At 52.8% G+C, this 23233-nt stretch overlaps 1 protein-coding gene across 2 annotated transcripts in view; it reads left to right on the forward strand.

The window, feature by feature from the left end:
* The first annotated feature begins 265 nt into the window (after window positions 1–265).
* slc25a10a (solute carrier family 25 member 10a) overlaps window positions 266–23233 on the forward strand; it is a 30736-nt gene continuing 7768 nt past the window's right edge. The window contains exons 1-6 of one of the 2 annotated variants that reach the window (XM_072558804.1): window positions 266–720; window positions 11342–11461; window positions 12893–13007; window positions 16634–16682; window positions 19564–19605; window positions 21865–21908. In XM_072558804.1, coding sequence (XP_072414905.1) covers window positions 631–720; window positions 11342–11461; window positions 12893–13007; window positions 16634–16682; window positions 19564–19605; window positions 21865–21908 — 460 coding nt within the window. In that variant the 5' untranslated portion in view covers window positions 266–630. Of the gene's footprint in view, window positions 735–11341; window positions 11462–12892; window positions 13008–16633; window positions 16683–19563; window positions 19606–21864; window positions 21909–23233 lie in introns of both variants that reach the window. The other variant, XM_072558805.1, reaches the window with a different exon arrangement.

Consider the following 23233-nt stretch of genomic DNA (forward strand, 5'->3'; position numbering starts at 1 on the left):
TTAATCAGGGAGGCGGGGTGAGGGGAAATGACTGTGCTTGAAGTAGGCGGAGTTCTGGTAATGGTCTCCCTTTGCAGGAGCTTGCTCCGAGTGATACAATGCTCTGTCAATCAAACCCCTCCTCGCAAACCTATTGGCCGGGAGGGGCCGGGACCTCGCTGTGATAGGAGGAGGCAGCTGTCCTTCAGGAAATTCCCCGCCCCCTCAGGGGAAATGTATCCTTTTTGTTGCAGTTTCAGCTGAAACACAGTGGGGGAGGCAGAGACTGAGACGCCTACTCAGGAAGTCCCCCTTCACTTTGACAGTGTTGCAAAACGGCCTCTTGGCATCTTTAAACAAATATAGACACCCCCCCACCCCCTCCCTCCTGAATACACACACCTCCTCACAATCCAAAGGCTCGGGTGTGCGGTTCTTCATGCATTCACTCTCCTGGAGGAGGGGGTGGGGGGGAGTTGCACGCCTTCTGATGAGTTAACAGCCAAAGACACACAAAAAAATAATAAATTAGGGGAGGGGAGTGTCTCTGCCCATCTCCGCGTCTGACAAACCCACGGCAGATTGGAACAGAGGCCGGTGCAGTGCGGGAGGTGATCGGAGCAAGGCCACAGCACAGGTTCAAGGCTGGTCATGTCTAAGAACAGAAGGTCCCGGTGGTATTTCGGGGGCTTGGCTTCCTGCGGGGCAGCGTGTTGCACGCACCCTTTGGATCTCCTCAAGGTGAGCACCTCCAGGTGAGAGCGGCTGGGGGCTAGGGGGGCTAGGGAGGTCAGAGAGTGACACTTCACACAGCAGCCCCACTTCCTGCTCCTCTCTGCAATGGTGCAAAGGCATTGAGAGTTCCAGTCTCACTGGGGAAATAACTGGCTCCGGCTCTTCTTGTTTCACAAAGTAAACCAGTGGCTCGGTTTTACTGGGGAAGCCACTGTGGCTGATCAGTGAGGCAACTCTCTTCGGACAAGCCACTTGCAGAGTTTGCTTTTTTTTCCCCTGTGCGGTCTGAATCTAAGGCCGCTGTCACAAGGCTCTGCAATTTAATTATCGCGGGTTCCCCCCCCCCTCAGAGTGTGCAGCAATCTGTGTTTCAAATTGCTTTTGTTTAAGTTTTAATGTATGTGGCACTGGTCACACGTGGTCACACGCATACATATGCGTGGCTGTATATGTGCTGATTTACTGTATTGCTTTCTACCCAGTGATGTACACCCCTCTCCTCCAGCTTGCTTGAATTGTGACTTGAGTTCCCTGGCTTTTTTTTCTCTCTTGCTAATGATTCAACTCGTGTTCTGACGCAAGGAGCTGCATTTTCTGTGCTTGTCGCACTGAGAGTCTGTGAATTTGAGAGGGATTTGAGACACTTGTGTGTCTCAAGCAGTCATTGATCAGTATTGCTCAAGACTGAGTGATAAGTTCTGATTAGGGGGTTGAGCTGTGTGGAGATTTGAATCTGCTGTTGACAGTTAGCCATGATGTTATTGAGTGACACAGCACTCTTAAGGGTCTGAATGATCTAATCTTGTTGGGCTACATTCCCCAATTCCGTTCTAAAGGTCCGATAACAACTGAAAGGTTTGTAGTTGGAATCGGGATGTTTGAAGACAACAAAAAAATGTATTCGATCTCCATTGTGTCTTTTTTGCAATAATTGTGGCTTTCCTCTAGGTGCTCCAGTTTCCTCCCACAATCCAAGGATATGCAGGTTAGGTGAATTGGCCAATCTAGATTGCCCATAGTACTCAGGGATGTGTAGGATAGGTGCATTCGTCGGGGTTAAGTACAGGATAATAGGTTAGGGGGAATGGGTCTGGGTGGGTTACTCTTCAGAGGGTCAGTGTGGAGTTGTGGAACCAAAGGGCCTGAGTCCACACTGTAGGGATTCTATGAATTAATTTTGAGGATGTGAGTTGACTGGACCAGCATTTATTGCCTGTCCCTGGTTGCTTTTGAGAGGGTGGAGGTGAGCTGCTGCCTTGAACCATTGGTGTCCATGTGCTGGAGGGAGGGCCACAGTGCATTGGGGGGAGAGTTCCAGGAGTTTGACCCAGCAGCAGTGAAGGAATGGCGTTATAGTTCCATGCCAGGATGGTCAGTGGTTTGGAGGGGAACTTGCAGGGGGTGGTGTTACCATGTATCTGCTGCCCTTGTCCTTCTGGATGGAAGTGGCTGTGTGTTTGGAAGGTGCTGTCTGAGGATCTGTGGTGAATTTCTGCAGTGCATCTTGTAGATAGTACACACTGCTGCTACTGAGTGTCAGGCAGAGGGAGTGGATGTTTGTGGATGTGGTGTCAATCAAGTGGGCTGCTTTGTCCTGGAATGTAAATGGTGGATAGGCTTTGGAGAGTTGGGATGTGAGTGATTCTCTGCAGGATTCCCAGCCTTTGACCTGTCTTTGTAACCACTGTGTGATTGGTCCAGTTCAACTTCTGGTCATTGGTAATCCCCAGGTTATTGACAGTGAGGGACTCAGTGATGGTAACACCATTGAATGTGATGCAATGATGGTTCGATTCTCTCTTGTTGGAGATGGTCATCGTCTGGCATTTGTGTGGTGTGAATGTCAGCCCAAGCCTGGATAGCGTTCAGGTCTTGCTGCATTTGAATGCGGATTACTTCAGTATCTGAGGAGTCGTGGCTGGTGCTGAACATTGTGCAATCACCAGCGAACATCCCTCTTTCTGACTTTATGATGGAGGGAAGATTATTGATGAAGCAGCTGAAGCTGGTTGGACCTAGGACACTACCCTGAAGAACTCCTACAGAGATGTCCTGGAGCTGAGCTGACTGACCTCCAAAAACCACAACTATCTTTCTATGTGCTCAGTGCGACTCTAACCTGGCAGAAAAGATGATGGTTGAGTTTATTGGTCATCAGTCATTGTATCAGCCTCCTATCACTGTAATCTTTCATGGGTGGTTAAAGTATTGTGTCCAATTCAGGACCTCGTACTTTAAGCAGCATATGGAGGCTTCGGAAAGGGGTGGAGGAGGCTTACTGGAATGGGACAGGGTTGGAAACTTCAATTCTGTACACACATCTGGAGGTGGGGTGGCAAAAGTGGAATTCAATTTCCGTGGTCAGAATTGTGATGGGTTTTGACAGAGTAAATAAGGAGACTGTGTTTCCCAGAGGTTTGGAATCATCGGGAACATAGAAAAAACTCCGAGGTGAGATGAGTTATGATCTGGAATGCACTGCCTATAGGGAAGGTGGAAACAGAGTGAACGGAACTTCCAGCAGAGAGTTGCATTATTACTCTATTTTCACGCTTAGGGGAAGAGCAGATGGTTTGTTTAAATGGCTGTGATAGGCTGAATGGCCTCCTGTTGCGTAAGAACATTGAATCCTGTGGGTCATGAGATGTGACTGCACACCACCACGGAAATGGTGAAGGTGTGACACTGTCCTTGTTTGCAAGTGCTGTCCTCTACCTCTAATGTTTCCTGTTCCACAGTTTCTGGGATTGGTGCTTCATGAGACCCCACCCCCCATTGGGACCCATAGAGCCCAATACTCGTGTTTTTTTTTAAAGAGTTTGCAAGAAAGCAACGCTGTCAGCAGAATTGTCCCAAGGCAAGCTCTGCCTCAATGGGTGTGTTTGTTGGACTGTTTGTTTTTCTCCTGAATTTATCACTTTGCATGTTATCAGCTGATACCATGCAGAGTTATAAAAGTGCCACTCTCTTCTTCCTCCAGTGTAATATAGATGTCTTTATTACTCATAAAATCAAAATCACATGACTCCAGGTTATAGTCCAACAGGTTGATTTGAAACCACAAGCTTTCAGAGCATGTGCTCCTTCATCGGGCAGCGACTGAGAGAGAATCAGACACAGAATTTATAAGTAAAAAATCAAAGGCTCATACAACTGATGCAAATGTGTTGAACAAAGCTAGATAGCTATCAAGTCTTTAATCAGTTAGAATGAAAGTGTAGGTTTCAATTGATTAATATCTAAATCCCAGGATTTCTTTCAAGTCACAGCCCCAAGATAACCTCCAGGTTTTATCAGAATAAAGGCAACACCTTGGGTCAGACAGTGTTGTTTAGGTGTTTAACTCCTCCTCCTGTATTGAGTGTCATTGCTTGTACTGGTTGAATTAAGGGTGTGAAGAGGGTGGGGTTAATGGGGCATGTGGAAGTAGTGGTAGTCCCAGATTTTGACCCCAAAGGCTCCCCCCTCTTTTTCCCAACTCTCATGGCTCAGTGAGTGCTGTGGGCCCCCATTTCCATCGCACATACCAACCAGTGTCTACTGCAGCCTTCACATTCCCATTACCCAGTCTCCCCAACACTACAGGAACTACAGAGAGTCATGAACACAAGCCAGTCCTCCATCCATTGACTCCATCTATACTTCCCACTGCCTTGGGAAGGTAGCCAACATCATCACAGACCCCTCCCACCCCGGTTATACTCTCTTCCAACCCATTCTGTAGGGCCGAAGTTATAAAGGTTTATGTAGCTGCACGTGCAGGTTCAAGAACAGCTGCTTCCCCTCTGATAACTGTTATCAGAGCTTTGGACAGACCTGTTTAATGTGAATGTTAATGTTTCTCTGCACCTTCTCAACAGCTGTAATATTGTATCCTGCACTCTGTTCTGTTACCCTGATGCACTTGTATAGAACAATCTGACTGTGAAGCTTATTAAGATAACACTTCTCACTGTACCTCGGAACACGGGGCAATAATAAATCAAATCAAATCCTTGCTAACTTTGCAGCAGCTCAGCTGTTCCATTTTCTGGATTGCCTCAACTGTACCATGGATTGGCTAGTGTTGGATTGTGGGTTGGAATGATGTCAGCTGTGCTGAGGGCTTTGAGACCACCATGGACTTCCTGTTTCCCTGCTGCCTCTTGCTGCTGTGTAATTTCCGAATTGTCTTTATTTCTGGCCTCGTCCTCAGCTCTCGGCTCTTGAGGTGCCAGTTTTGGACATGGTAGGATTTCTCTCGACCCTAGATCTCCCTCAATACCATGAGAGACTCCTCGTTCCTTGGGCTGAGCTTTGGGCAGATGCTTCCTCAAACAGTATCCAAATGAATGAAATTTAGAAATATCGTGTTGGGCAAGTCACCAAGATGTTGGAAGTACTTCCCCGTCCAAACGGGTCTTGTTATTATAAACTCTGAGCAATCTTTCTCTCACATACAGTCGACCCTATGTCTAATCCGGTATTTACTGAGATACCAGATTCTGGTTATAGATTCCCTACAGCGCGGAAACTGGCCATTCAGCCCAACAAGTCTGCACAGACCCTCCGAAGTGTAACTCACCCAGACCCATTCCCCTACCCTCCCACTCTACCTGACTAATCCACCTAACCTACATGTCCCTGAAAACGAGGGGCAATTTAGCATGGCCAGTTCACCTGACCTGCGCATCTTTGGACTGTGGGAGGAAACCGGAGCACCCGGAGGAAACCCACACAGACACGGGGAGAATGTGCAAACTCCACACAGACACTTGCCCGAGGCTGGAGTCCAACCCAGGGACCTAGTGCTGTTTGGCAGCAGTGTTAATCACTGAGCCGCTGGACTGTGGTCTGGTGTAATTAAACTGAACTTCACTCCCCATTGTTAATGGTTTCCATGGGGATTGGAATGGAAAATCACTTTCAATAAAACCAATGAGCCTGAGCTAGACAATGGAATAGCAAACAATGACTCTGCAAAAATTCACAAACCTCTCCCTGACGAATTCAGGGGATGAGGGTGACGCTGGCTGAGCCAGCATTGATTGTGCATCCCTAACTGCCCCTTGCAAAGGTCAAGGTAGGCCTTTGTGATCTTTCTCGATTGTTTTATTAAAATTCATGTGTTTATTGTCCTTATAAACCCTTTGATCTTTTTGAGTGCCCTACTTATCTGCTGAGACAGACTGTAATGACATCTATCATCTCATTTCTCCTTGACAAACCCAGTTTGTTGTGTGCAGGTCCCACTGAGTGACTGGGCCGTTGAGGCATTCAAATGAATGAGGTTCCCTCCAGTTGCCCAGTTGCTTTGAATTTGAAGGTCATGGGTTCATCAATCCAATCACCCCCACGCCGAGAGATGTCTGACCCTTTACTGCAGTGTGGGAGGGTCAGTGCTGAGGGAGAGCCATCCTGGGGATGGTTTGGTGCCAGAGGGGCAGGGTCAGTGCCGAGGGAGAGCTGCCCTGTCGGACAGTCAGTGCCCAGGGAGAGGGGCAGTGCCAGTCAGGCAGTGTTTCATTCTCTGCCTTTTTAGCTGGCTGTAAAAGATCCTGTTTAATTTTTCTTCCCAAGATCCTTTTTAACCGTTGGTCAAGAAATTCAGAGTAGATTAGCGGGTCATTGATCTTTGTGCTGTGTGCACACGGGCTGTTAGGAGCACAATTGGACAGTGCGGCCTGTCAAACTTACTCCCATGGGCAGTACGACTGTGGTTACCAGGGCCTTCAATTCCATTTCCCTGCCTGCTCCCCATTTCCCTGTGTCTGTCTGTATGCCCGTGTGTGTACGCAGGCGCTGCAGCCTTGGGGTGGGGGTAGGGTGAAATAAAACAGGAGAATATCTGAGATACAGAGCAGGAGATCATTTCAACAACCCTACCCTCAATCTGGACACAACTCTTCAGAAAGCTCCAGTTGTTTGTCGGAGGGAGCTGTATGATTGGGAGCTGAATGTTTGGGTGCTTTTCTGCTTATCTTTTGACACACACCGGAGTGTTCCTGTTCCCTCCAGGTTCTCTCTGCTTATCAGGCACTTGTGCTGGACTGTTCGTCAGGCAGCTGATTGTGATTCCAAACTGCAAATGTTTTCTGGTTTGTTCAAGGCTGCCCTTACTAATTATAACCACGCAACTGTTCCTCACTCCCATTGCTCTGTCTCATTTAGAGATAAAAAGCTGGAAATTGTAGCTTGGACATGCTGTGCCCTGTGATTTCACTCTGTATGGAACTTACATCTTAGTCTCATCTCTCCTGGTTTCTCCCGAACCTATTAATTATCCAGAAGCTTTTTTTTTCCCCCAAATGTAACATCGATCCTTATTTGTGGTCAACTGCCCCACTTCCAGATTTCCGTCTGACATTTCCTGTTTAATCTCCAGCACTCACTCTCTCCACCTTTTTGGAAATTGTTCTTTAAAATCACTTCCCCTTTGATCACCTTGTTGGAATGTGTGTGTTAGTGGTTCAGTGTCTCATTTAGCTTTATAACATTGCTGTGCAACATAGAACATTCCGGCGCAGTACAGGCCCTTCGGCCCTCGATGTGGCGCCGCCCTGTGAAACCAATCTGAAGCCCATCTATCCTACACTATTCCATTTTCATCCACATACCTATCCAGTGACCATTTAAATGTCCTTTAAAGTTGGCAAGTCGTCTACTGTTGCAGGCAGGGATTCCACGCTCCTCCAACTCTGAGTAAAGAAACTTCCTCTGATGTTTGTTCAATATCTATCACCCCTCAACGATGTTAGGATGTTTCCCCGGGTTAAAGGCACCATAGAAATAGTTTTGACTTTGCTTGCATATTTAAACATGACTCTGGTTCCTGAGCAGTGTACCATTAGGTAAGCTTGCTATTATTGGTCAACGCATTGAATATTGCGGTTAGGATGTCATGTTGCGGGCTGAACAAGAATTGGTTAGGCCACCTTTGGAATACTGCATTTGTTTTTGGCCTCCCTCCTATCAGAAGGATGTTGTGAAACTTGAAAGGGTTCAGAAAAAATTTAAAAGGATGTTGCCAAGGTTGGAGGATTTGAGCTACAGGGAGAGGCTGAACAGGCTGGGGCTGTTTTCCCTGGAGCATCGGAGGCTGAGGGGTGACCTTATAGAGGTTTACAAAATCATGAGGATAGGGTAAATAGCTAAGGCTTTTACCCTGGGGTAGGGAGTCCAGAACTAGAGAGCGTAGGTTCAGGGTGAGAGGGGAAAGATTTAAAAGGGACCTAAGGGGTAACTTTTCCATGCAGAGGGTGGTATGAGCTGCCAGTGGAAGGAGTGGAGGCTGGTACAATTACAGCACTTAAAAGGCATCTGGGTGGGTACTTGGATGGGAAGGATTTGAGAGGGATATGGGCCAAGTGCCGGCCAATGGAACTAGCTGAGTAGATACTGTAGTCAGCATGGAGCAGTTTGGGCCGAAGGGTCTGTTACCATGCTGTATTGCTCTGTGACTATATATCTGGTCAGCATGGATGAGTTGGACAGAAGGGTCTGTTTCCATGCTGGTCATCTCTATGACTCACTGGAAACAGCGTCATGTTTGGAGAGAACACTGTGGTCATTGTTTCGAGGATCTGTTGAGATAATATTTGTGGTGCTTCTCTGGATGCTTCTACTGGTTTGTAAAAAGTGGAGGGGGTAAGCTGGTTCACTTGCAATAATTCCCTGCCTGATTAATTAGAAGTCACAGCTTCTAGCAACTGCTGGAGGAAAGATAAATTTGGTTTTCTTCAGACTTGAAGTGGTCTACTGCATATGGCAAAGAACTCCTAAACCAGAAGGTTTCTCTCTATCTTGTTCGCAGTCTTAAGCTGCTCATTAATGTGATTGTTGGCAGGCAGAAGCTGTGTTGTTGTGACTGGTCATTAGCCCACAGCCCAATCCATGCCATCTTGCCAAAATCAAAGCTGCGTTTGTATCCAGCTTTGTCAGCAGTGACAGTTTGTCTGCAGGCTACACTTGTCCAAGGAAGGGCCTGTGTAAATGATGCAGTGAGGGTCAACTTACTGTCTTTCAAAACACACAGCAATCCCAGGGTTTTTCAGACAATACTCATTTTGATGTAGTTAGAAATACAAGAAAAATAAAGAGGGCTGATCTTCTATAAGATTAGATTAGATTCCCTACAGTGTGGAAACAGGCCATTTGGCCCAACAACTCCACACTGACCCTCTGAAGAGTAACCCACCCAGACCCATTCCCCTACATTTATCCCTGACTAATGCACCTAACACTATGCAGACAGTTTGTATTTTAAGTGATTTTTTTTCCCAGTTGTGAGTTGGGCGTTTATATCTGTGCTTTGTTTTTGAGCTTTTGTTGCAGGATGGATTGTGAAATTTTGTATGTTCACTATGCAAGTCACAGATTTTGTGACTGAACAGGTTATGGGTATTCTGTCTGTCTTAGCCAAGGCAAAAGTGGATACTGCAAATGCGAGAGATTAGTGTGGTGCTGGAAAAGCACAGCAGGTCAGGTAGCATCTGAGGAGTGGGAAAATCGACGTTTCAAGCAAAAGCCCATCCTCATTCCTGATGAAGGGCTTTTGCCCGAAACGTTTTCCCCCCCCCTGTCGGAGGGTTAGGGCTGAGGGAGCGCTGCGCTGTCGGAAGGTCAGGGCTGGGGGTGGGGGTTGGGAGGGTGGCGGGGAGTGCTGGAGGGATCAGGAACAGGAGTAAGCCAGTCAGTGAGGTCATGCCTGGTCTGTGGCCTAACTCCAAAATCCTGCCTTTAGCCCTTATCCCTTCATACCTTTGCTGATCAAGGGATACTGAGGCCAGTGTTTAGGGATTCTCTCTCTCTCTCTCTCTCTCTCACTGAAAACTGGAGCAAACAGTTTAATCATTGTTTGTTTGTCTGAGTGACTGGACCACAACTGAAAATAAAACCTCTGCGTCATTGCACAGACACACGCAGACAGACAGGCGCAGAGACACACACATATCGGTTGTGAAATGTTTAAAGAGTATGCCATTTAAGTGTTTTCACTCAAAAGTCTGGAGTGAACCATCCTGAACCAGTCCGGTCCCGGTTCCCCAGAGGCTGTGTTGTAACAGCCTGCTCCCGTTGGCCCTCCAGCTTGTGTTCTGTCTGGATGAGAAAGTGACTGTAAATACAGGTCTAGATTTGCAGACAGCTGTAGCAGCTTTGAGCTGCGATTATGTTATTACGAGCTTTGGCCTGTTCCTCACTGCGAGGGTGCAACAGTGACTAGGCCAGAAGCAACCTCCAGGAATGGCCACATCGCCCTGCAGCCAGCTCCTGGCAACGCAGCCTCCTCTCTACCAGGGCTGACCTCGGAGACCATTTCACCCCTTCAGGCAGTTCTATCATTCCAGGAGACTTGCGTCCTCATTCCCTTGACAGATCTTGGCGCCCTCTCCTTGACTAGGAGGCCTTGGCTCATCTCTGATGGAAAATTGATCGATCTGGCCTTGATTGCTTCCCCTTAGGGAAGAGATAATGGTTCCACCTGAACTCTGTACAAAGAACTCTCTCCAACTTCCATGTTCAATAGCTTAGCCCAGACTACTCTCCCACTGGAGGAAGAGTTTTGAGTTGATTTTGTTCAAAGTGCTCAAAAATACTCCTCCATCTTCCCACTGTTGACGCCTGGAGCGCCATCTTGTTTTCTATCTCCATCACCACACCCACCCCCTTATATTGATACTGTTCCCCTCCACCCTATTCCCCAGGCTCTTTCGGAGCCTGTTTTGAGGGAATGTGTGTGGAGGATTGAAGAGGGGCTGGGGGCTTCGGTGAATGTTCAGCTCTGCAGCCAATCATAGAATCCCTACAGTGCCCTTCGGCCCAATAAGTCCACACCAACCCTCCAAAGAGTATCCCACCCAAACCCATTTCGCATTACTCTACATTTACCCCTGACTAATGCACCTAACCTGCATATCATGAGCAATTTAACATGGTCAATTCACCTAACCTGTGGGAGAAACTGGAGCACCCGGAGGGAACCCACGCAGACACTGGGAGAATGTGCAAACTCCACACAGACAGTTACCTGAGGCTGGAATTGAACCCGGGGTCCCTAGAGCTGTGAGGCTGCAGTGCTAACCACTGAGCCACCGTGTCGTCCGAATCTGTTGTGATGGAAAAAGGCAGCACTCCTGTTGTTCCTAACTGCTGCACCTCCATGCTGGCTGTTAGTGACTCATGGATGAGATGATCCAGATCCCTTCGAGCATCGTCAGTTCCCAACCTCTCATCGTTTCTGAAATCCTCTGCCTTCCTGTTATACCAAATTGAATACTTCCTCCACACTTATCTCCTGGACACTGCAGTGGGCAGGGACCAGCTAACTCCAGGTTGGGGGGGGCCCAGCTTGTAGGCCATTCAGCCCACTATCCCCATGCTGGCCCTGTGACTGAGATCTCCTGTTAGTCTCCCTTTCCTGCTCGTGCCCCAGGGTGTGACACCTTTTCTCGTTTTCCAGACGTTCCTGATGAAGGTGTCTTCCCCCAGTTTTCACCAGCATCAGCGCTGACCCTGTTCCCCTGGGTACTGTCTGACTCTTTTGTCTCCCTCTCTCCCTGGGCAGTCAGCCTGTGTTTAACCTGTTCCCCTGGCTACATACTGACTGACTGACAGTCTGACTATCGTGTCTCCTTCTCTCCCTGGGCAGGTCCACCTGCAGACCCAGCAGGAAGTGAAGATGAGGATGACTGGGATGGCAATCCATGTCGTTCGGAACGATGGCTTCCTGGCTCTCTACAACGGACTGAGCGCCTCACTGTTCCGCCAGGTAAAACTGCACACCTGTACGCCCACAGGCCGAGGTGGGTGGGTCCCAGGGGCTGAGAGAGTCTGTGCCAGTGTCTCTGGGCAGGCTGGGTATTGGGTTGGCGATGAGTGTGGGAGGAGGGGTAGATTCTAATAGCAGCTGGAATGGTTTAACCCTGGCAACAGGAACGTCAAGAGAGGCCGAAGTTGCTTCTGATGGAATGGCTTTTTTACTGTGGGTGAAGAGCGCTCCATCCAGCAGGAGGGCTTCAGTACACCAACCACTACCGGGGCCGAGAGCACAGACCCAGACCAGGGGCCCAGGTCCGGGCTCAGACCCAGACCCGGGAGGCCAGGGGACCAGCCCAGACTTGGGACCAGTCACTTTTTAGAAAGAACAGTAATCTCTTTATAAATCAAAATGAGACCATTTGGCCCATTGTGGGGTAGAAATAAGAGCAGGAGTAGGCAATTCGGTCCATTTCAGAGTCTGTGCGATGATTTTAGTTTTGACTTTAACTGCACTCCCCCATCCAATGAGCTTTGTGCGATAAGGTGGTCGCTGATTTTAGTTTTGACTTTAACTGCACTCCCCCATCCAATGAGCTTTGTTGATCGGAACTCTGGCTCTGTCTCCGATACAGCCAATGACCCAGCCTCCATCACTCTCTCTGTCTGACAAGATTCCAAAACCCCTGACCACCTCAGAGGGGGAATTTCTCCACAACTCCATCTTATTTTGAAACTGGGCTCTCTTGTTCGAGATCCCCTCGACCAGGGAACGGCGCTCTCTGTAGGATCCTGTCAGATCCTCTCTGTATGTCTTGTTCCTTATTAAAGGGTGCTCGGGAGGGAAACGAGTTAACTACACGGATAGAGGATCTGTGATTGGACTACTGGCTGAGGAAATGAGAAATCTCTCTGAATCTAGTTGATCAGAAAAATATCTCCATCCCTGCATTATCAGGGAGACCTGTAAAAGGAAGTCCTAACGGGATACCTTCAACCTAATAAAGGTGCAAGAAACCAGCTATGGAGTGTCAATCGGAAATGGTTGTGACCAGATGGGGAGTATCTTAGGAACAGTCCACACTTCAATCTGTCTGCCTGTCTCTGCCCCTCCCCGTCTTGCTCCCAGTCTCACTCCCACCGCCCCGTCTGTGTGTGTGTGTCCGTCTGTCCCGCTCCCCCACCCCTGTCCCCTCCCTCTCTGACAGGCTGAAGGTGCAGTACTGGACTCCTCCAGCAGTGGGTAATCTTCCTCAGCCTTGGATATGGAGCGTGTTTCTGAGTTTCTGCCCCTTTTCCCCTGGAGGGAGTTTTGTGGGGGGGGGCGGAGGGGGAAGGTGGTGGATTCCTGTCAGCTACTGGCCGGTGAAGGGGGGGGCGGTGGGTGGTGGTGGTAGTGGCCTGGGAGCTGGGTTAATGTTTGCCGCATTTGTGTCGCCTACAGCTCACCTATTCCCTGACCCGGTTTGCCATCTATGAGACCGTGAGGGACCGGCTGACTGGAGGGAACACACAGGCCATTCCATTTTACAAGAAAGTTCTACTCGGAGCATTCGGAGGTCATCCTCAGGCTAGCAGTATCGGGGGACGAGGAGAGGGGCAAGGGGGGATACTGGGAGGAGGAGGTGTCAGGGGGTGGGGTGATACTGGGAGGGGGAAGATGTTTGGGGGGGATGTTGGTGTGGGGGGTACATGGGGGAGGGGGAAGGTGTTGGGGGCGTGCGGGGGGATACTTGGGGGAGGGGGAGGTGTCAATGGCAATACTTGGGGGAGGTGGGTGGAGATACTGGGAGGGGGAAGGTGTCGGTGGTGGGGGGGAGATACTGGGAGGGGGGAAGGTGTCGGTGGTGGGGGGGGAGATATGGGAGGGGGAAGGTGTCAGTGGTGGGGGGGAGATACTGGGAGGGGGAAGGTGTCGGTGGTGGGGGGGGAGATACTGGGAGGGGGAAGGTGTCGGTGGTGGGGGGGGAGATACTGGGAGGGGGAAGGTGTCGGTGGTGGGGGGGGGGGATACTGGGAGGGGGAAGGTGTCGGTGGTGGGGGGGAGATACTGGGAGGGGGAAGGTGTCGGTGGTGGGGGGGGAGATACTGGGAGGGGGAAGGTGTCGGTGGTGGGGGGGGAGATACTGGGAGGGGGAAGGTGTCGGTGGTGGGGGGGGAGATACTGGGAGGGGGAAGGTGTCGGTGGTGGGGGGGGAGATACTGGGAGGGGGACGGTGTCGGTGGTGGGGGGGAGATACTGGGAGGGGGACGGTGTCGGTGGTGGGGGGGGAGATACTGGGAGGGGAACGGTGTCGGTGGGGAGGGGGAGATACTGGGAGGGGGAAGGTGTCGGTGGGTGGGGGGAGATACTGGGAGGGGGAAGGTGTCGGTGGGTGGGGGGAGATACTGGGAGGGGGAAGGTGTCGGTGGGTGGGGGGAGATACTGGGAGGGGGAAGGTGTCGGTGGGTGGGGGGAGATACTGGGAGGGGGAAGGTGTCGGTGGGTGGGGGGAGATACTGGGAGGGGGAAGGTGTCGGTGGGTGGGGGGAGATACTGGGAGGGGGAAGGTGTCGGTGGGTGGGGGGAGATACTGGGAGGGGGAAGGTGTCGGTGGGTGGGGGGAGATACTGGGAGGGGGAAGGTGTCGGTGGGTGGGGGGAGATACTGGGAGGGGGAAGGTGTCGGTGGGTGGGGGGAGATACTGGGAGGGGGAAGGTGTCGGTGGGTGGGGGGAGATACTGGGAGGGGGAAGGTGTCGGTGGGTGGGGGGAGATACTGGGAGGGGGAAGGTGTCGGTGGGTGGGGGGAGATACTGGGAGGGGGAAGGTGTCGGTGGGTGGGGGGAGATACTGGGAGGGGGAAGGTGTCGGTGGGTGGGGGGAGATACTGGGAGGGGGAAGGTGTCGGTGGGTGGGGGGAGATACTGGGAGGGGGAAGGTGTCGGTGGGTGGGGGGAGATACTGGGAGGGGGAAGGTGTCGGTGGGTGGGGGGAGATACTGGGAGGGGGAAGGTGTCGGTGGGTGGGGGGAGATACTGGGAGGGGGAAGGTGTCGGTGGGTGGGGGGAGATACTGGGAGGGGGAAGGTGTCGGTGGGTGGGGGGAGATACTGGGAGGGGGAAGGTGTCGGTGGGTGGGGGGAGATACTGGGAGGGGGACGGTGTCGGGGGGGGCGATACTGGGAGGGGGACGGTGTCGGGGGGGGGAGATACTGGGGGGGGTGGGGAGATACTGGGAGGGGGAAGGTGTCGGTGGGGGGGGGGAGATACTGGGAGGGGGAAGGTGTCGGGGTGGGGGGGGGTGAGGAGATACTGGGAGGGGGAAGGTGTCGGGGTGGGGGGGGTGAGGAGATACTGGGAGGGGGAAGGTGTCGGGGTGGGGGGGGTGAGGAGATACTGGGAGGGGGAAGGTGTCGGGGTGGGGGGGGTGAGGAGATACTGGGAGGGGGAAGGTGTCGGTGGGGGGGGGAGATACTGGGAGGGGGAAGGTGTCGGGGTGGGGGGGGGTGAGGAGATACTGGGAGGGGGAAGGTGTCTGGGTGGGGGGGGTGAGGAGATACTGGGAGGGGGAAGGTGTCGGGGTGGGGGGGGTGAGGAGATACTGGGAGGGGGAAGGTGTCGGGGTGGGGGGGGTGAGGAGATACTGGGAGGGGGAAGGTGTCGGGGTGGGGGGGGTGAGGAGATACTGGGAGGGGGAAGGTGTCGGGGTGGGGGAGGTGAGGAGATACTGGGAGGGGGAAGGTGTCGGGGTGGGGGGGGTGAGGAGATACTGGGAGGGGGAAGGTGTCGGGGTGGGGGGGGTGAGGAGATACTGGGAGGGGGAAGGTGTCGGGGTGGGGGGGGTGAGGAGATACTGGGAGGGGGAAGGTGTCGGGGTGGGGGGGGTGAGGAGATACTGGGAGGGGGAAGGTGTCGGGGTGGGGGGGGTGGGGAGATACTGGGAGGGGGAAGGTGTCGGGGTGGGGGGGGTGGGGAGATACTGGGAGGGGGAAGGTGTCGGGGTGGGGGGGGTGAGGAGATACTGGGAGGGGGAAGGTGTCGGTGGGGGGGGAGATATTGGGAGGGGGAAGGTGTCGGGGGGGGAGATACTGGGGGGGTGGGGAGATACTGGGAGGGGGAAGGTGTCGGGGTGGGGGGGGTGAGGAGATACTGGGAGGGGGAAGGTGTCGGGGTGGGGGGGGTGGGGAGATACTGGGAGGGGGAAGGTGTCGGTGGGGGGGGAGATACTGGGAGGGGGAAGGTGTCGGTTGGGGGGGGAGATACTGGGAGGGGGAAGGTGTCGGTTGGGGGGGGAGATACTGGGAGGGGGAAGGTGTCGGTTGGGGGGGGAGATACTGGGAGGGGGAAGGTGTCGGGGGGGAGATACTGGGGGGGTGGGGAGATACTGGGAGGGGGAAGGTGTCGGGGTGGGGGGGGTGAGGAGATACTGGGAGGGGGAAGGTGTCGGTGGGGGGGAAGATACTGGGAGGGGGTAGGTGTTGGTGGGGGGGGGAGATATTGGGAGGGGGAAGGTGTCGGGGGGGGAGATACTGGGGGGGTGGGGAGATACTGGGAGGGGGAAGGTGTCGGGGTGGGGGGGGTGAGGAGATACTGGGAGGGGGAAGGTGTCGGTGGGGTGGGAGATACTGGGAGGGGGAAGGTGTCGGTTGGGGGGGAGATACTGGGAGGGGGAAGGTGTCGGGGTGGGGGGGGTGAGGAGATACTGGGAGGGGGAAGGTGTCGGGGTGGGGGGGGTGAGGAGATACTGGGAGGGGGAAGGTGTCGGGGTGGGGGGGTGGGGAGATACTGGGAGGGGGAAGGTGTCGGGGTGGGGGGGTGGGGAGATACTGGGAGGGGGAAGGTGTCGGGGTGGGGGGGTGGGGAGATACTGGGAGGGGGAAGGTGTCGGGGTGGGGGGGTGGGGAGATACTGGGAGGGGGAAGGTGTCGGGGTGGGGGGGTGGGGAGATACTGGGAGGGGGAAGGTGTCGGGGTGGGGGGGTGGGGAGATACTGGGAGGGGGAAGGTGTCGGGGTGGGGGGGTGGGGAGATACTGGGAGGGGGAAGGTGTCGGGGTGGGGGGGTGGGGAGATACTGGGAGGGGGAAGGTGTTGGTGGGGGGAGTGATACTGGAGAGTATCTGATAAAGGATATTGTTGGCCGGACAGTGTCCCTTCGCCCCGGGGCATGCGCTGTTTCTTTAACTGACTCCTTCTCTTTCCACAGGGTTCACTGGGGGCTTTGTCGGCACACCAGCTGATATGGTCAACGTCAGGTCAGTCTCCTCCTCCTCCCTCACTCCTCCTCCTCCTCCTCCTCCTTTCCCCCACGCACCCACCCTGGCACTCTCGTCACAGTCCCATCATCCCACCCCCCATATCCCTCCCACACCCTCAGCCCTCGGGGGGCGGGGGGGTGCTGTCTGTGTTGGAGGGGGAGTTGGTGAGAGGCGGGGGCTGCGGATCTGTGGCTTGGCCCCTTCACTGCCCCCTACTGGTGCAGCTTCAAACTGGTTGGAAAGCCCTGGGATTCAGCACCTTGGTCAGTACCAGCCATTGCGCTGCCCCTCATGGACCCCTTCCTGCGCCTGAGTTGGGGGGGTTAGCCGGAGCCGGGCACAGTGTGATCCGTTGCCCCATTGGTGCCCACTTTGGGGAGCTCGGCCAATCCCTTTCTGACCTGAGCCTCTGATTGGCTGGTATTCCTGTCTCTCCTTATTGTTCCAGCAGTACCCTGTCCAACTCCAGGCACGGTCACCATGGGAGGGACATTCCCACTGACTGGGGGAGTCCCCACCTAGGGGTCAGGGTGTAAGGATATGGCACAGGGCATTTTGGACTGAGATGAGAAGGAATATTTTCGCCCGCAGAGTGGGGAGCCTGTGGGACTCTCTCCCACCAGGAAGTGGTCAAGGAGAAAGCAATGAATGGTTTTGCAGAAGGAATTTATTATTGTTCATAGGCTGAAGAGATCAGGAGGATGGCAGGACCAAAGGGCAGAATGGCCTACTGTTCTCCTGGGTTTCATGGGGCATTATCACCATTCAGAAGGTAGCCATGGGGCTTTGAGTCTGGTGTCACATGTAGACATGTGAAGGATGGTAAATATCCTTCCCTGATGTCTGGCAACTGGGGAGACAATGGCCTAGTGGTATTATTACTGGACTATTAATCCAGAGATGCCCAGGTACTATTCCAGAGACCCAACATCAAATCCCACTATACCAGAAGGTGGAATTTGAATTCAATTTTAAAAATCTGGGATTAAGGGTCTGATGATGACCGTGAATCCATTGTCGATCGTCGGAAAATCCCATCTGGGTCACTAATGTCCTTTAGCGAAGGAAACTGCCATCTTTACCTGGTCTGGCCTACGTGGGGTTCCAGACCCACAGCAATGGGGTTGACTCTTAACTGCCCTCTGGGCAATTAGGGATGGGCAGCAAATGTTGGCCGAGCCAGTGATGCCCTCATCTTGTGATGAATGAAACAAAACAAAAACTGGGTGTTTATTTTATCACTTTTGATGCTAGTGGTCACCAGCTGAGGCCTGATTTGTTAAAGTGAATTTGAAATCTGCGCCCACTCAGCGGCCATGCTGGGATTTGAACTTGCGTCCCTGCAGAATCTCCTTGGGTCACCAGCCCATTGACATTACCCGTGCACCAGCATCTCCTGTCTCTGTCTATGGCTGCTGGGATATAATGGGGGCGGTGAGGGGGGAGGGAGTTATGGTGTGGTAATGGGTGCAGGGGGCAGAGAAGCTGGGGGGTGTCAGGATGCTCACTGTTGAGCGAGTGGGCTTGTGGAGTGAACGGGAAGAATGTTTTTGTGATTTTTGGAGAAGATTTGTAGCTCAGGTTGTAAGGTTGCTCTCTGAGCTGGTAGATTTGGTCTCAGACGTTTTGTCACCACCTGAGGTAACATCAGTGAAGCGCTGGTGTTCTCTCCTTCATGTGTCTTGGTCTGTTGTGGATGATATCACGTCTGGCTCTGTTTCTCAGAGGTTGGTAAGTGGGGTCCAAATCGACCTGTTTATTGATGGAGTTTCATATTGAATGCCAGGCCCCTAGGAATTCCAGTGCATGTCTCTGTTTAACCAAAGAGAACAAAGAAAACTTACAGCCCAAGAACAGGCCCTTCGGCCCTCCAAGCCTGAGCTGATCCAAATGTACTGTCTAAACCTGTCGGTCAATTCCTAAGTGTTTGTATCCCTCTGCTCCCCACCGACTCATGTATCTGTCCAGACACATCTTCAATGAATCTACCGTGCTGTCTCTACTACCTTTGCTGGCAAGGCGTTCCAAATGCCCACCACGATCTGTGTGAAGTATTTGCTGCATGTATCCCCCTTAAACTTTCCACCTTTCACCTTGAAAGCGTGACGTCTCGTTATTGAATCCGTCACCCTGGGGAAAAGCTGGTCTCTATCCACCCTGTCCCAGGATGGATGTATTGTCCCAGTCGAACTGGTTTCCCTCTTCATCCCTCTGTGCAGGAGTGTGCAGTGTGTGGACCCCTCTCTGACTGGAGTTTTGTACAGAAGTGTTACTCTGCTTGTTAATGTCATCACTGAACTGTAACCCTCCTGTTCCATTGCACCCCCACAATCCTGTCCCAACCCCCTTCAAGATCCATGATCCCGTTGGCCGATCGTCTGTCTGTCTGTCTGTCTGTCACTGTTCCCTTCCTGTGGTTTGAAGAGAGAGTAACCATGGCGGATGGATACGCTGGAGTTGTGTTCTCAGGCTGTTGGCCCCAGGTTACAGGTGTTACCGGGTATTCCTTCAGGATTCTTTTGTTCATGTTCCTTTTACTTCAATATTTCACCCAGTTGCCAGGAATCTCTTTCTCTTTCCCCTGGAGATTCTCGCTGTCCCAAACAGCCCAGAACAGAATTCATATTGAAACTCCATTGACCTGCTATCTGGTCGGTAACGGAGCTGACCTTGAGCACAGTGACCAATTGCCCACCTTACACTGACCCCTGACCCCTGCCCTCTGCCTCATCCCAAACCGCTAGGATTGGGTAAGGGGATCCTGAGTCTCACCCACCTCCTCCCCCAGCGATGAGGACCTGGCAGTGATGTGTGGGAAGCGGGAGGGGGCTGGTTCATAAAGTCTGTGACCTCCTTGTTCCTTCCTTTTTTTTGGCAGGATGCAGAATGATATGAAACTCCCGGCACCAGTTCGGAGGAAGTGAGTGTTTTTCCCGGATTCCTGCTTCTCTGATTTGGTCATGTCACGCTCTCCCTGAGATGGTGACCGGCCTGGTCTCTGGGCCAGTGGCCTTTGGGGGTGGGAGGTGGGTCTGGACATGGGAGGGGGAGGGGGATGAGGGGCTGGAGGTCACACTCCCTGCTCACTGGCTCCCCCTGGGGCTTAGACACCAACAGCACGTGCGCGCACGCACACACGCACACACACACACACACGGGCTCTGGCAGCTGTGGCTGTTTGTGGCATTGAGCTTCAGGACAGCTTTACACCCAGTGCTGATACTCCAGTAGACCCCTCTGCCATGCACACGCACCCTGCACACACTCTCTCACACCCGCACACGCACTGTGCACCCTGCATGCATGCCACACACGCACCCTCATATGCACCCTGCACACATGCAATGTGCACCCTGCACACTCACTGTGCATCTTGCACACACACCACACATGCGCCCTGCACAAATGCCACATACCCTGTACACGCACTGTGCACCCTCACATGCGCACTGTGCACCCTGTACACACCCCACACACGCACTGTGCACCCTCACATGTACCCTACATAAACACCACACACCCCGTACACGCCCTGCGCACACGCTGCGCACACGCCACACACCCCGCGCACGCACTGTGCGCCCTGCCCGCATGCCCTCTCACACGCACTGTGCACCCTGGGCACAGGCGCCCCTCACCGTGCGTGCATACACCCCGCACAGGCGCCCCTCACCGTGCCGTGCGCGCGCACCCCGCACAGGCCCTGTGCGCACATGCCACGATCTTGCGCACACGCACCCTGCACCCACACACCCCACACATGCGTGCACACACCCCGCACCATGCACATGGACTGTGCTGCCCCTTCCGCACAAGCCCCCTTCCCCACAGCACTCGCTCCCCCCAACCACTTCCCATCCCCCCCATTCCCCGCAGAGAGCCCTAAACACCCCCAACAAGCTTCTAAATGACTGTGTATGTGCCCCATCTGAAGGAGCACCGCCTGTTCGTTGCTCCCTACTCACTGCTCCCACATCAGGTTGTTGGAGGTCTGTGTTCAGTCTCTACAGGAGTCCCTCAGGGTCCAATCATCTTCAGCTGCTTCACCAACGACCTTCCCTCCATCATAAGGCCAGAGTGGGGATGTTCACTGTGCAATGTTCAGCAACATTCACAACTCCTCCGGTACTGAAGCAGCCCATGTTCAAATGTAATCAGATCTGGACAATATCCAGGCTTGGGCTGACAAGTGGCAAGTAACATTCACGCTCCACAAATGCCAGGCAATGACCATCACCAATAAAAGACACTCGAACCCCCAGCCCTTGCCATTCTATGGTATTACCATCACTGAAACGCCCACTATCAACATCCAGGGGGTTAGCATTGATCAGAAACTAACTGCACTCACCAAATAAATACAGTGGCTAGAGAAACAGGTCAGAGGCTAGAAATCCTGCAGCGAGTAACTCACCTCCTGACTCCCCAAAACCTGTCCACCATCTACAAGGCACAAGTCAGGAGTGCGATGGAATACTCCCCACTTGCCCTGGGTGGGTGTAGCTCCAACAACACTCAAGAAGCTTGACACCATCCAGGACAAAACAGCCCCCACTTGATCGGCACCACATCCACAAACATCCACTCCCTCCACCGCTGACCCTCAGTAGCAGCAGTGTGTACTATCTACAGGATGCGCTGCAGAAATTCACCCAAGATCCTCAGACAGCACCTTCCAAACCCATGACCACTTCCATCTAGAAGGACAGGGCAGCAGTTACATGGGAACACCGTCCCCGGCAAATTTCCCTCCAAGTCACTCCCCATCCTGACTTGGAAATGTATGGCTGTTCCTTCACTGTCACTGGGTCACAATCCTGGAACTCCCTCCCTCAGGGCGTTGTGGGTCAACCCACAGCAGGTGGGCTGCAGCGGTTCAGGCAGGCAGCTCCCTCCCCACACCTTCACAAGGGGGCAACTAGGGACGGGGCAATAAATACTGGGCCCAGCCTGTGACACCCACATCCCAGAAAGTCCAGTATGCTCTGTAACCCCTCTGCTGTCTTTCCAGAGGGTTTTGCTCTCTACTGCTTGTAGACACACATTGGGTTTCGGAGCAGACTGGAGCCCAGGGTTGTTACAGACATTGATATTTGCAGTGAATGGGGCTGGGGGGAGTTGGGATCTGGGTTGGCCTCACGTTGTTCAATGCCCCCTTTCTCTCTCTGTCTCTCTCCAGCTACAAACACGCTGTGGATGGCCTTTACCGAGTCCTTCAGGAAGGTAAGCTTAGCTAGACATCCATAACCCTGCAGACGTGCTGCAGGAACACCTGCAGCCCACAGAGAGTTCCCTGTGAGCTCGCCAGCCGTCAGATTCCTTTCTGAATCAGTTTCCTTTCGTTTCTCTCTCTGGTCTGAGTCTAATCGGAGAGAGACATGTGACTGGGAGGTTGTAGAAGCTGAAATCTTGAGCTTAAGGCTCTGAGCTCCTCTCTGAGTGACTGAAGGATGTAATTTAATCACCAGTCCACTGGGGGGTGCCCATTAGCCATCCACGGAGGGAGGATTGACTCGAGAGTAGAGCTATGGGCTTTGTCCTTGGATATGACTTTTCAAACAACTCAGTTTGGTTTATTATTGTCTCATGTACTGAGATACAGTGAAAAGTCTTGCTTTGTATGCTAACTGGACAAATCAAACCTTACACATACCTCAGGGCAACATAACAGAATACAGAATAATGGTGTTCCAGCTACAGAGAGAGTGCAGAAAGAGATCAACTCTAATGTATGCGAGATCTGTGCATAAGTCTGATAACAGCGTGGAAGAAGCTGATTTTGAACCTGTTGGTACATGTTTTCAAACTTTTATATCTCCTGAAGAGGGTGGGAGAGAGTCTAACTGGGGTGGGAGGAGTCTGTGGTGATGTTGGCTGCCTTCCTGAGGCAGTGGGATGTGTAGACGGAGTCAGGGGATGGAAGGATGGACTGGGCTGTGTTCACAACTCCGCAACTTCTTGTGGCCTTGAGCAGAGCACTTGCCACACCAAGCTGTGATGCATCCAGATAGGATGCTTTCTATGGTGCATCGATAGAACTTGCTAAGAGTCTTTGTGGACATGCTGAATTTTCTTAGCCTCCTGAGGAAGGAGAGGTGGTGGTGTACTTTCTTGACTGTTTGGTTGATGTAGATGGACCAGGACCGATTGTTGGTGAGATTTACTCCCAGGAACATGAAGCTGTTAACCACCTGCACCTCAGCACCATCTTGGCCGCATTCGGGTGGCAAGTGTTCAATAGTCTCATCCTTGTTTTCAAGTCTCTGTCTCTCACCCTCTATGACGCCCATACCCATTTAATTCCACACCTTCTTGTACAATAGAACATCGAACAGTCCAGCACAGGAACAGGCCCATCGGCCCACTGTGTTGTGCTGAACATGACGCCAAATTAAACTCATCCCTTCTGCCTGCCCTTGGTCCATATCCCTGCATTCCCTCCTTATTCATGTGTTTAGTTAAAAGCCCCTTAAATGCCCCTATCAGATCTGCCTTCACCCCCCCACTCCCCGGCAGCACATTCCACACTCCAACCCTTCTCTGTTTTC

This window comes from Chiloscyllium punctatum, chromosome 39 (genome assembly GCF_047496795.1).
Source record: "Chiloscyllium punctatum isolate Juve2018m chromosome 39, sChiPun1.3, whole genome shotgun sequence".
NCBI classification, from domain to species: Eukaryota; Metazoa; Chordata; class Chondrichthyes; order Orectolobiformes; family Hemiscylliidae; genus Chiloscyllium; species Chiloscyllium punctatum.